We start from the raw sequence: 13,920 nt of genomic DNA, 5'->3' as shown, positions 1-13,920 counted from the left end.
AGACAATTCGGGATAGGCAATAAATGCTGGCCTTGCCAACGATGCTCATACCTTGCGAATGAGTCAAAAGAAAAAAGGGCCAAATGGCTGGTTAAGCTTCACCTGGAGAATTAAATCCAAATTTGGGCAGAGCATTTTAGAAAGACATTGAGGTCTTGGCGAGGGTGTGCAGGAGATGGATTGTAATGGTATCAGGGATGAAGGACGTAGGTTCTGTGGACTATCGAGAGAAAATAGAGTTATTCCCTTCAGAGTAGAAATGCGATACAATGGACGGTGTTCAAAGCAATAAGGAGTTTTGATGGAATAGATGGGGAGAATTTATTTCCACTGTTGGGTAAGTTGGTAACCAGAGAAATAGTGGACGGATGGGAATTATTTTTTACCCAGCAACTTGCTGTGATCCGAAAGACACTGCCAGAAAGCATGATGGGGAGCAGATTCAGTAGTAACTTTCAAAACGGAGTGGAATAGAGGATGAAAATGCAGGGCCATGAGAATATCAGCAGAGTAGGGTTAACTGGATAGTTCTTTCAAAGCGGTAGTACAGACAGAATGGGTCGAATGGCCTACTTATCTGTACATTTCTGCGATTCTAATTAGTACCCTAATTCCAACAGTTCCAATTATAGCCTCGATGCAAACATTTACGTTTAAACAATTGCTTTGAGATGGAGTATAATGGATGTTTAAGATGTGTTTGCATGCAAGTCAGACTTTAGAGCTCTGAAAACAATGTTTTAATCCATTCTCACTTAGAGCTCGATAGCCTTGAAGAGCTAGAGAAGAAACGCATCTGCCGAATTGTCACCAAGGATTTTCCGCAGTATTTTGCCGTTGTCTCTCGGATCAAGCAAGAAAGTAATCAGATGGGACCTGAAGGGGGAATGTTGAGCAGCACAACCATTCCGCTTGTGCAAGCGTCCTTCCCAGAGGGAGCCTTAACCAAGAGAATCCGAGTGGGCCTCCAGGTAATTGGGTGTTTAATTTGCCAGGCCGAGTGTGAGAAAAATGGCTCCTGCTCAATTCCGTTTTTGTCAATAGCATGCCATTGCCAACAACCTACCCTGAACCATAAGGCACTTCTCTTTTTCCATTTCCTGCATGATTACAATTAAAGTTTAAAGTGGCGGTGGCGTCAGAGGAGACAGATGGTCACATGGCAGGAGAAAGTTTTTCTGTGTTGGAATTTCTGTCGTTGGAATTTAGAAGGATGAGGGGGGATCTTATAGAAACATTTAAAATTATGAAGGGAATAGATAGGATAGATGCGGGCAGGTTGTTTCCACTGGCGGGTGAAAGCAGAACTAGGGCACATAGCCTCAAAATAAGGGGAAGTAGATTTAGGACTGAGTTTAGGAGGAACTTCTTCACCCAAAGGGTTGCGAATCTATGGAATTCCTTGCCCAGTGAAGCAGTTGAGGCTCCTTCATTACATGTTTTTAAGGTAAAGATAGATAGTTTTTTGAAGAATAAAGGGATTAAGGGTTATGGTGTTCGGGCCGGAAAGTGGAGCTGAGTCCACAAAAGATCAGCCATGATCTCATTGAATGGCGGAGCAGGCTCGAGGGGCCAGATGGCCTACTCCTGCTCCTTGTTCTTATGTAAACCTGCCGTGAGCTGACAGTACTGTAGCTTTGTGTGGGCTGGAATAGAACCTACTGGTCAAAGAGGGAGCCCCTGAATCATGGCCAAAGCTTCCCTGCTCAATTCTACTGCTATTACCATAAGACTTTGGTGACACGGGTATTTTTCAGAATTTAATTTCACTTTGAAGTGTCTCACATTCAGTTGTTTCTACTCTATTCATTTGTGCATCACTGTTATTTATTGAAACCACCTTAGTCAGAGAGCTAAATGTACTTGAACAACTCATGGTTGGCACACATCACTGGTCACAGGGGAGTTAGGGACATTTTGTTTCTTGTGGAAGAAATAATCTTGTGTTTTTATTCACTCTTCATTAAATGTTCATGTTAGAGTTGTTATGACACCCTAGGCCAATTCCAGCCCCCCTTGACTCGGAGTCGCAACACAATTGAATTAACCAATAATTCTTGTAAAGATACTCTTAAGTCTTTGGCCCTTGGCTGCCCAATAATTACAGTCACCAGGGGCGGGATTCTCTGACCCCCCGCCGGGTTGGAGAATCACCTGGGGCTGACGTCAATCCCGCCCCTGCCGTGTCCCGAATTCTCCGCCACCCGAGCTTTGGTCGGCGGACACCCCGCGGCGATTCTCTGGCCAACGATGGGCCGAAGTCCCGCCGCTGACGAGCCTCTCCCGCCGGCGGGAATCAAAACACCTACCTGACCGGCCAGATTGGCGGTGCGGGCGAGCGCCAGGGTCCTGGGGGGAGCGCAGGGACAGTGGGCATCCTTGTCTGGTGCCCCTATGCAGCTGGAAGTATTGGGAGTTGGTATTGTTGGTCCGTACGCTCGCCGTGGCAGCGTTGTATAGGAGCTTTACCCAAGCGGTGAACCCTGTTCCAAGCCCGAACCGCTCCAGTACCTCTATGAGGTATTTCCATTCGACTCTGTCGAAGGCCTTTTCTGCGTCCAGGGAGACGATCGCCTCTTGTGTTCTCTCCCCGGAGGGGATCATTATCACGTTCAGCAGGCGCCTGATGTTCGAGGTAAGCTGTCTACCTTTGACGAAGCCCGTCTGGTCCTCTGTGACCACCTCAGGTACACAGTCTTCTAGCCTTTTGGCTAGGATTTTGGCCAGTATTTTGGCGTCTGCGTTCAGCAGAGATATGGGTCTGTATGACCCACATTCTGTTGGGTCTTTGTCTTTCTTAGGTATCAGCGAGATTGAGGCCTTTGCTAACGTGGGTGGCAGTGTGCCCCTAGCTAGCGAGTCTGTGAACATCTCCCGCAGGTGTGGGGCCAGCGCTGTTGCGAATTTTTTGTAGAAGTCCGCCGGGAATCCGTCTGGTCCCGGCGCCTTCCTCGTCTGCATGGAGCTAATGCTATCCATGATCTCTCCCAGTGCTAGTGGTGCTTCCAGGTCCCATTTTCTGCCCTCTCCCACGACTGGTATGTCCAGTCAATCAAGGAACTGGTTCATCCCAGCCTTCCCCGTTGGGGGCTCTGAGGTGTACAGCTCTTGGTAGAAAGCCTTGAAGGTTTTGTTAATCCTCTCTGGTTCTGTTTCCAACGTGCCTCCGGTACCCCTGATTTGCGCAATTTCTCTGGTGGCTGCCTGCTTTCTCAGCTGGTGTGCCAACAGGCGGCTGGCTTTGTCTCCGTGTTCGTACAGGGTCCCGTGCGCCTGGCGGAGTTGGTGTACTGCTTTCCTGGTGGAGAGCAGGTCAAAGTTCCTTTGTAGTTCTTTCCTCTCCGCCAGGAGCTCTACGGTCGGGGCCTTGGAGTATTTACGGTCTACCTCCAGTATGGAGTCAACCAGCTTCTGCCTAGCCACCCTTTCCTCCCTATCTCTTCGCGCTTTGAAGGCAATGATTTCCCCTCTTAGTACGGCCTTAAGCGCTTCCCAGAACGTGGAGGGTGAGACCTCCCCGTTTTGGTTGTTCTCCGTGTACTCCGCTATGGCCCGCGCTATCCTTTCGCTGAAGGCCTTGTCAGCTAGTAAGGCACCGTCCAACCTCCATGTGGGGCGCTGGGCCCTTCCCGTCTCTAGCCGCACGTCCATGTAGTGTGGAGCGTGGTCTGATATCACAATTGCGGAGTATTCCACTTTGTCTATCCCTGGAAGCACCGTTTTCCCCACCACAAAGAAGTCAATTCTGGTGAACACGTTGTGTACTGGGGAGAAGAAGGAGAATTCTTTCTCCCCCGGGTGGGCGAACCTCCAGGGGTCCACTGCTCCCATCTGCTCCATAAAGTGACTGAGTTCCCTTGCCATGCTTGAGGTTTTCCCCGTTTTGGGGTTTGATCTGTCCGTCTTTGGATCCTGTACACAGTTGAAGTCTCCCGCCGTGATTAGTCGATGCGTCGCTATGTCCGGGATTTCTGCCATGGTCTTTTTGATGAAACTCGTGTCGTCCCAATTGGGCGCGTACACGTTGCCTAGAACTACCGGCGCCCCATCCAGTGCCCCGGTGACCATGACATGCCGCCCCCCTGGGTCTGTAACCGTCTTTGTCGCCCTAAACATTGTCCTCTTGCCGATCAGGAGCGCCACCCCCCTGGCCCTTGTCCCATAGCAGGAATGGTAGGTCTGTCCCACCCAGCCCTTTCTTACCCGCAGTTGGTCCTGCTCCCTCAGGTGCGTCTCTTGGAGGAAGACTATGTCGGCCCTCATGTTTCTGAGGTGGGTGAGGACTCTAGATCTCTTCACTGGGCCGTTAAGTCCCCTTATATTCCAGGTGATTATCCTGGTGGGGGGCTTCTGCCCCCTCGCTCCTGTGGGATTAACCATATTTATCTGGTGGACGCCCGCCTGCCCTCTGGGGTTTCCCTTTGTTCGGGGGCCGTCCAGGATGGCCGCTTTCACTGCTCTCCCCATGCGGTCGGGTCTCTGCGCTCCGGGGTTTCCCCTTGTCCCGGGGGCACCCGCCATGGCCGCCCACTGTGTGTCCGCCACGCGGGTAGTCCCCTGCACTCTGGGGGGGCCCCTTCGCTCACAGACCGTACTGGGTGGGTGCTTGCAGCGGTTCCTTGTTTCGAGCCCTTGGTTGTGGCACTTTGTAGCCCTGTTCCTTTTCTGGCCTCTTTCGTCCCTTCGTCCCTGCATTTCCCCTCCCCGGTCTCTCCCGGTGCCCCCCCCCCCCCTTGCCCCTCTATCCCCTATTCCTGTCCCCGTTTGCTCTCCCGACTTTGATGGGTGTTCCCCCCCTCCCCTGCCTGGCGCCTTCCCCCCTGTTGGGGGTGCGCTGCGGCCCTGCTTTGTTGCGTGCCCCCGTCGCTAGCTTTCCTGCTAGTACGGTGGCTCCCCTCTCGGGGGTTGTTGTCTCACTTCTCCCCTGCCTGGCCTCTACGGTTTTCTGCCCGCTCTTCCCCCATCCTACCCTGCACCCCTCTCGCCTGCTCTCCCTTCTCCAATACTCTCGTTCCCTCGTGCTGGGGCCTGGCCTCCCACCTGGAGCGGTCCCTTGGGCAGTGGGTTGTTTTTTGCTCTGGGTGTTCCTGCCGGCGGGGGAGGAGGGGGGGGCTGGCATTGCTTCGCACTTCCCCACCCCCCCCCCCGTCGACGTGTCGTTGCCCCTTGCAAGGGGCCCCTCGTCCCTACCCCCTTGTAGTTTTCCAGCCCGTGCTCCTCAACGAACCTATTCGCCTCAGCGGGGGCTGTAAAGAAATATTCCTTGTTTTGGTATGTGACCCAGAGTTTCGCTAGGTACAGCATACCAAAACGCACTCTGCTCCTGTAGAGAGCTGCTTTTGCTCTGTTGAACTCAGACCGTCTCTTAGTTATGTCTGCTCCAAGATCCTCATAGATTCGGACAGTGTGCCCTTCCCATTTGCAGGCTCTATTTTCCTTGGCCCAGCGCAGGATTGTCTCCCTATCCTGGTGCCGGTGCAGTTTGGCTATGACTGCTCTCGGTTGTTCCCCTGCCTTGGGCTTCGGGCGCAGTGACCGATGTGCTCTGTCCATTTCCGGTGGGATGGGGAAAGTGTTCCTCCCCACTAAGTTGCCCAGCATCGCAGCCACGTATGCTGTGGGGTTTCTACCCTCGGTCCCCTCTGGCAGGCCCCCTATCCTTACATTTTGCCTTCTCGAGTGGTTTTCCTGGTCATCTACCCTGCCCTTCAGGCTCCCCTGTGTTGCGCCCAGTCTCGCCACTTCCCTCTCCAGGGCCGTGACCCGGTCGCTCATGTCGGTCGCTGCTTTCTCCAGCTCCTTAATAGTTGCCTCCTGGGCTTCCAGTTTCTCCCCTTGGGCATCCAATTTCACCTCCAATCTGGTCAGAGCCTGCTGCACCCCTGACATGGCCCTGGCCACTGCTGCCTGTACTGCGGCCTCTGCGTCTGCTTTCACCTCTGCCTTGATTGCCTGCAGCTGCTCCCTCAGCACCTCGGCAAAGGCTGCCTTCCAATTCCAGCCCCCTCTAGCCCCAGGGGAGAGGGCACCTGTCTGTCCAGCTCTTTTTGATGCGGCAATACATCCGTCCCGCCTTGTTTTTCTTTTCCTCCCTTTTCCGCACCCTATTTTTTTTTTTTTTACTTTTTTTTTGTCTCTTCCTTTCCCCCCCCCCCCCCCCCCCCCCACCTTCCCTTCTTTCCTTTACCACTTGATTTTAATTATTTATTTATTTATAAATTATTCCCCCCCTCTTTTATGCAACTCCTCTCAGGTGGGCTTACTTTGGATGGGAGAGAGTGTAAAAAGAGAGAAAATAGTATATATACCCCTCCCCCCTCTCTCTTTAACAGTTTTCTTTTGTTTTTTTTTATAAAAGTCCTTTTTTTCCCCCTTCCTTTCTCCTCACTCACCCAGGAGAGAGAGAGAGAGTGAGGCTTTTGCCCAGTCTCTTTGGCCTTGCCTCGTGGTGGTCGCTGCCGGTTTTGGGGGGGGGGGGGGGGGGGGTGTTGGGTCGGTCCCCGCTGCTCCATTCGGGCTGCCGCACTTCGCACCCCACGTCCTCCCGGTGGGGGTGGTTAGGTTGCTGGTCGCTGCCGCCGGCTGGGCCCCGCTTCGGTCCTGGCCGCTGCCGCACCGCTCCTGGCCTGCATTGGGGGGGGGGGGGGGGGGGGGGGGGGTGGACCTGCTGCCACCGACGATCCTCCGCTGACAGGTTTGTTTGGGGGGGGGGGGCGTTCCCTTCCCTTCCCTTCCCTTCCCTTCCCTTCCCTTCCCTGCTCTTTGCCGCTGCAGTGAGAAAGGCCCCAACTTCGTTACCCTGTGGGAGCCCCTCTCCGTGCGACCACTCCGCTTGCCGACCGGAAGTCCCCCCCGAGGGATGTAATTATAATAATGAAAGGGATAAAAGTATTTTTTTCAGATGGTTGTTTCTAACACATTGTCCTTCATACCAAGCTTTCAGGTCAACATTTTACTTTCCACCTGTAATGGTTTTCACTGTAGATTCATTCAGGTCTCTGCTGTTTCATAAATACAGCAGCTCACAGCATTTCTGGAGAAAACACAAGGGAGAGAGGGCAGGTCCTTAACTCTGTGTGTCCAGGTCTCAACTCTGCTTTCTTGGGTCTCTGGAAATCATCCCACTGAGGCAAGATCCAATCAACACCTGTTACCTGGCAAAATACGGCCTTTTGGCCAATTCATTGCCTACCAGCCAACCAGTTGAACCAAGCCCTTGTGTTCCCTTTTGTAACTTTTGAATTCTTAATTTCTCCTGCTCGATTTAAAGATATATGTCCAATAAGCATCCATGGATCAAAATAATAACAGCAAAAATAAAGTGGAAATAAGGGAATCAACAGGCCGGACCCGTACAATGTCAAGTGTTGCACTCGCCATTCTGTGTGACATGGATGAACTTGTAGGCTTCAGCTGGCTTTCCCTTCTATTTTGAAGGACATTGTCTGAGATCATTTGCAACCATGGGGAGGGGGGGTTATTTGAAATGTTGTCGGTGAACTCAAAGCTCTGTAAGAACTCTCTCCAGTCAACACCCTGAGATGGGCACACGTTTGAACAGTAATGACACCACCCTTTCGGCACATAATGTTCTTACCTTGACTGACTGCTCCCATCGCACCCTCACCACCACTCCTGGGTGGCAAACTCTTTGCAGTTCACTCTTCCAAACCCTGACCACACTCTCCATCCTCCCCTGGGTCCTTCTTCCACTCCTTCATACCCCACCTCACCACTGCCTCCCCCTTACGGCTCCTTAGCCTGAATGCACCCTGCCATTCTCCCGCAACCCACCCCCCACCCTAGTGCCGTGAACAAGGTGGGGTCAGTTTGGGGGTTATTGCCAAATAAGGGAGGGGGTTCATCATCGACACAGAGGAAAAATGGTGGGAATGTTTGAAGCAGTGTTAAAAACAAGGCATGGTGAGAGTACGAGGCGGTGAGGTCAATATTGAACCACTTTTCCAAACAACTGGCAACAACTTTTTTTTTGAATAAACATTTTATTGAGGAATTTTTTGGTTTTATGACAACAACACAATAAACAATGTACATGAAACTATAAACATAGTGCAAAAGCCGTCTCCCTCCCTCACAGGTCCCATCTTTATTAACCCCATACTCTAAGCTAAACTAACCCCACCCTTCTGCTGACGATTAATTTTCCGCGAAGAAGTTGACGAACGATTGCCACCTCTGGGCGAACCCTAACTGTGACCCTCTCAAGGCGAACTTGGCTTTCTCCAAACAGAGAAAGCTAGCCATGTCCGATAGCCACGTCTCCGACTTCGGGGGCTTTGAGTCCCTCCAAGCTAATAGTATCCGTCTCTGGGCTACCAGGAAAGCAAAGGCCGGAACGTCTGCCTCTTTCTCCTCCTGGATTCCCGGGTCTTCCGACACCCCGAAAATCACCACCTCTGGACTCGGTGCCACCCTTGTTTTTAACACCGTGGACATGACATCTGCAAACCCCTGCCAAAATCCCCTAAGCTTCGGACATGCCCAGAACATGTGGACATGGTTCGCTGGTCCTCCCGCACATTTTGCACACATGTCTTCCACCCCAAAGAATCTGCTCATCCGGGCCACTGTCATGTGAGCCCGGTGAACGACGTTGAATTGTACCAGGCTGAGCCTGGCACATGTTGCGGATGCGTTGACTCTACTCAATGCGTCCGCCCATAGACCATCCTCTATCTCTCCTCCCAGCTAATCCTCCCACTTGCGCTTCAGCTCCTCGGTCTGCGTCTCCTCTGACCCCATAAGCTCCTTGTAAATGTCCGAGATGCTCCCTTCTCCTACCCACCCTCTGGAAACTACCCTGTCCTGAATCCCCATTCGCGGTAGAAGCGGGAAGGTTGACACCTGTTTACGTAGGAAGTCCTGTGCCTGCAGATACCTGAATTTGTTTCCCCTCGCCAACCCAAACTTCTCCTCCAGCGCCGTCATAATCGGAAAGCTCCCCTCAATAAACATATCCCCCATCCTCTCAATCCCTGCTCTCCGCCATATCCGGAACCCCCCATCCATACTCCCCAGGGCAAACCGGTGATTATTACAGATTGGGGACCAGACCGATGCTCCCACATGTCTCCTCTATTGCCTTCAGACTCTCAGGGCCGCCACCACCACGAGGCTGCTGGAGTACCGTGCCAGCGGAAACGGCAGAGGCGCAGTTACCAACATTCCCAAACTGGTGCCCTTGCATGAAGCCGCTCCATCGCTCTCATGCCGACGCCTCCCCCAACACCCACTTCCTGATCATGGCTATATTCGCCACCCAGTAATAGTTACTAAACTTTGGCAGCGCCAGTCCACCCTCTCCCCGACTCCGCTCAAGCATTACCTTCCTTACCCGCGGGGTCTTTCCCGCGCAAACAAAGCCAGAGATTACTTTGTTGACCCGATTAAAAATGGGCCGCGAGGGTGGCACAGTGATTAGCATTGCTGCCTACGGCGCTGAGGACCCAGGTTCGAATCCCGGCCCTAGGTCACTATCCGTGTGGAGTTTGCACATTCTCCCCGTGTCTGCGTGGGTTTCACCCCCACAACCCAAAAAGATGTGCAGGTTAGGTGCATTGGCCACGCTAAATTGACCCGTAATTGGAAAAAATAATTGGGTACTCTAAATTTATTTTTAAAAACGACTGCGGAATAAAGATGGGTAGACATAGAAACACGAACAGGAATCTCGGGAGGACCGTCATCTTCACCGTCTGCACCTCCCAGCTAATGACAACGAGAGCGTGTCCCATCTCCGAAAATCGTCCTTCATTTGGTCTATTAGCCGGGCCAGATTTCATTTATGCCGCCGGTCCCATTCCCGCGCCACTTGAATGTCTAGATACCTAAAGCTTCCCCCTACTAATCTAAATGGCAGCTCCCCCAATCGCCTCTCACTTTTCCCCATATTTAGCTTATACCCCGAAAAGCGGCCGAATTCCCCTCGAATCCTCATGATTTCTTCCATCCCCTCTAATGGGTCCGATACATACAGAAGCAGGTCATCTGCACAGAGCGAAACTCTGTACTCCAACCGCCCCCCCCGACCAGCCCCTTGAGGCTCTCGGAGCAATTGCCAACGGCTATATAGCTAGCGCGAGAAACAGTGGGGAGAGGGGACATCCCTCTTGTCCACCGGTGCAGTCTAAAATAGTCTGATGTTGTCCTATTCATCCGTACGCTTGCCACAGGAGCCTGATACAGCAACCTAACCCAGTCAGTAAAGCCCTGCCCAAATGCGAACCGTCCCAGCACCTCCCACAGATAATCCCATTCTACCCGATCAAAAGCCTTTTCTGCATCCATGGCGATCACTACCTCCACCTCCCTACCTTCCGGGGGCACCATGATCATGTTTAACAACCTTCCATTGGCCACCAACTGCCTGCCCTTAACAAACCCCGCCTGTTCCTCCCCAATAACGTCCGGAACACAATCCTCAATCCTGGAGGACAAAATTTTGGCCAGCAGTTTGGCGCCCACATTCAACAGGGATATCGGCCCTGCTAAATCTCCAACCAGGTTCCCATCTCCATCATTTACTTTCCCTATCTCCCTGGCTGCCTTCCTCTTTCTAAGCTGCTGTGCAAGCATTCTGCTGGCCTTCTCTCCATACTCATAGATCGCCCCACTTGCCTTTCTCAGCTGCTCCACCGCCCTCCCTGTGGTTAACAAGCTGAACTCTGCCTGTAGCCTCCGCCGTTCCCTTAAAAGCCCTGCCTCTGGGGTCTCCGCATACCTCCTATCGATCAGTAGTATCTCCTTTAGTCGGTCCGTCTCTGCCCTGTCCACTTTCTCCCTATGGGCCCGTATCGAGATCGGCTCCCCTCTAACCACTGCCTTCAGTGCTTCCCAGACCACCGCTGCTGAAATTTCCCCCATGTCGTTGACCTGCAGGTAGTTCTGAATACATTTACTCAGCCACTCGCACACCCCTTAGTCAGCCAAAAGTCCCACATCTAACCTCCACTGCGGGCGCTTGTTACTGTCTTTACTAACCTGTAGGTCAACCCAGTGCGGAGCATGACCTGAGATTGTGATCGCCGAGTACCCCATTTCCACCACCCCTGCCAGTAAGGTCCTGCTCAAAATGAAGAAATCAATCCGGGAGTACACTTCATGCAAGTGTGAGTAGAAGGGGAACTCCTTCACCCTCGGCTGCCGAAATCTCCATGGATCCATCCCCCCATCTGCTCCATGAACCCTTTTAGTTCCTTTGCCATTGCTGGCACCCTGCCGTTTTTGAGCTTGACCGGTCCAAGTCAGAGTCAATAACTGTGTTGAAGTCCCCTTCCATGACCAACCTGTGCGAGTCCAGGTCCGATATCTTCCCCAGCATCCTCTTTATAAAGTCCACATCATCCCAATTTGGCGCATACACATTTACTAATACCACCTGCACCCCCTCCAGTTTCCCACTGACCATAATGCACCGACCTCCCACATCTGAAACTATTCTACCCGCCTCCAAACACCACCCGCTTACTGATCAGGATCGCGACCCCGCTAGTCTTTGAATCCAGTCCCGAGTGAAAGACCTCACTGACCCAGCCTTTCATCAATCTGATCTGGTCAGTTACTCTAAGGTGCGTCTCCTGCAACATTACCACGTCCGTCTTCAGTCCCCTGAGATGCTTGACCGGCCCATTTAACCCTCGAACATTCCAGGTGATCAGCCTAGTTGGGGGGCTCATTGCCCTTTCCCCTTCGCCGATCAGCCATCCCTTTTTTTGGGCCAGCCTCCAGCCCATGCTCTGCACTTACACTGGCCCGCCCCCAGACAGCCGCCGCCCCCAACCTCCTCTCTGTCCTTGGCCCAAGTTCCTCCCTCATCAGCAGAACATTTCCCCCCCCCCCTCCCCCTGCCTAGTAAAAACACTCTGTAACCCAACCCCTTTGATAAACTGAACATATGCACACCCTCACTGCTTTTCCGTGAGCTAGCCCGCCCAGATAGCTTGGTGGCCCCCATCCCTGGCGCCGGATAATCTCCCACCTATTGTTCCCTCGCCACCGTTCCTGCCGCTCATACAAACATATTCTAACATCAAACAATCCCCACAATTGCCCGACCGAAAAACACCAAAATCTAAACAAGCACACCTCCAATCCACAACAGTGCAAATGAAAACCTTAACTCACTCAGCTCTGCCACTGGTCCCAAATCAATACAGATTCCAGCAGCTTCCACAAAACGAAAAACGAGAAACGTTTTTTTTGAAGAACAGAGAAACAAAAAAAACATGAACATTGCAGCAAAGTTCAAAAGTTCTCAGTCCACCACCAGTCCTTTCCTTTTCATGAAGTCCAGCGCGTCATCAGGCGACTCAAAATAAAAGTGCTGTTCCTCGTACATGGCCCAGAGTGGGGCTGGATACAACAGTCTGAACTTCGCTTTTTTCTTAAAAAGGATCGACCTAATCTGGTTGACACCTGCTCTTCTCCTGGCCACCTCTACATAGAACATAGAACACTACAGCGCAGTACGGGCCCTTCGGCCCTCGATGTTGCGCCGACCTGTGAAACCAACTGAAGCCTATCTGACCTACACTATTCCATTTTCATCCATATGTCTATCCAGTGACCACTTAAATGCCCTTAAAGTTGGCGAGTCTACTACTGTTGCAGGCAGGGCGTTCCACACCCCTACTACTCTCTGAGTAAAGAAACTGCCTCTGATATCTGTCCTATATCTATCACCCCTCAATTTAAAGCTATGTCCCCTCGTGTTGGTCATCACCATCCGAGGAAAAAGACTCTCACTGTCCACCCTATCTAACCCTCTGACTATCTTATATGTCTCTATTAAGTCACCTCTCAGCCTTCTCCTCTCTAACGAAAACAACCTCAATTCCCTGAGCCTTTCCTCGTAAGACCTTCCCTCCATACCAGGCAACATCCTAGTAAATCTCCTCTGAACCTTTCCAAAGCTTCCACATCCTTCCTATAATGTGGTGACCAGAACTGCACGCAGTACTCCAGGTGCGGCCGCACCAGAGTTATGTACAGCTGCAGCATGACCTTGTGGTTCCGAAACTCAATCCCCTTGCTTATAAAGGCTAGCACACCATATGCCTTCTTAACAGCCCTATTAACCTGGGTGGCAACTTTCAGGGATTTATGTACCTGGATGCCGAGATCTCTCTGTTCATCTACACTACCAAGAATCTTGCCATTAGCCCAGTACTCTGCATTCCTGCTACTCCTTCCAAAGTGAACCACCTCACACTTTTCCGCATTAAACTCCATCTGCCACCTCTCAGCCCAGCTCTGTAGCTTATCTATGTCCCTCTGTATCCTATAACATCCTTCAGCACTATCCACAACTCCACCGACCTTCGTGTCATCTGCAAATTTACTAACCCATCCTTCTACACCCTCTTCCAGGTCATTTATAAAAATGACAAACAGCAGTGGCCCCAAAACAGATCCTTGCGGTACACCACTAGTAACTGAACTCCAGGATGAACATTTGCTATCAACCACCACCCTCTGTCTTCTTTCAGCTAGTCAATTACTGATCCAAACCGCTAAATCACCTTCAATTCCATACTTCCTTATTTTCTGCAATAGCCTACCGTGGGGAACCTTATCAAACGCCTTACTGAAATCTGGTCAGGTCTTGGTAGACCCGCAGGATACTATTGTCCAATTAAAACTCCGTGTCTGCTTGGCCCATATAGAATACGCTCCTTATCCAAGTACCTGTGGAATCTCACCACCATTGCCCTCGGGGGAGGGGTGGGGGGATGGGAGAGATATCCCATTCGGGCCTTCCTCGTCAGTGCACTGTGAGCCCTGTCCACCTCTAACGGTCGGGATAATGCCCCATCCCCCAGCAGCTTCTCAAACATGTCTGCGATCTATGCCCCAGCATCCGCTCCTTCGGACCCCTCCGGGAGCCCAATGATTCTCAAG

The 13,920-nt window shown here is 51.9% G+C and overlaps 1 protein-coding gene across 44 annotated transcripts in view; it reads left to right on the top strand.

Annotated features, from left to right (window-relative positions):
* The window catches only part of ank3b (ankyrin 3b), an 888,954-nt gene that overhangs the window by 787,251 nt on the left and 87,783 nt on the right, over positions 1 to 13,920 (top strand). For all 44 annotated transcript variants that reach the window (XM_038773874.1, XM_038773871.1, XM_038773899.1 and 41 more), the window contains one exon: positions 760 to 971. In XM_038773874.1, the coding sequence (XP_038629802.1) occupies positions 760 to 971 (212 nt within the window). The remainder of the gene's footprint in view (positions 1 to 759; positions 972 to 13,920) is intronic.

Source organism: Scyliorhinus canicula, chromosome 16 (genome assembly GCF_902713615.1).
Source record: "Scyliorhinus canicula chromosome 16, sScyCan1.1, whole genome shotgun sequence".
Taxonomy (NCBI): domain Eukaryota; kingdom Metazoa; phylum Chordata; class Chondrichthyes; order Carcharhiniformes; family Scyliorhinidae; genus Scyliorhinus; species Scyliorhinus canicula.
Note: the sequence above shows the minus strand (reverse complement) of the source record. Positions and strands in the feature narration are given on the sequence as shown.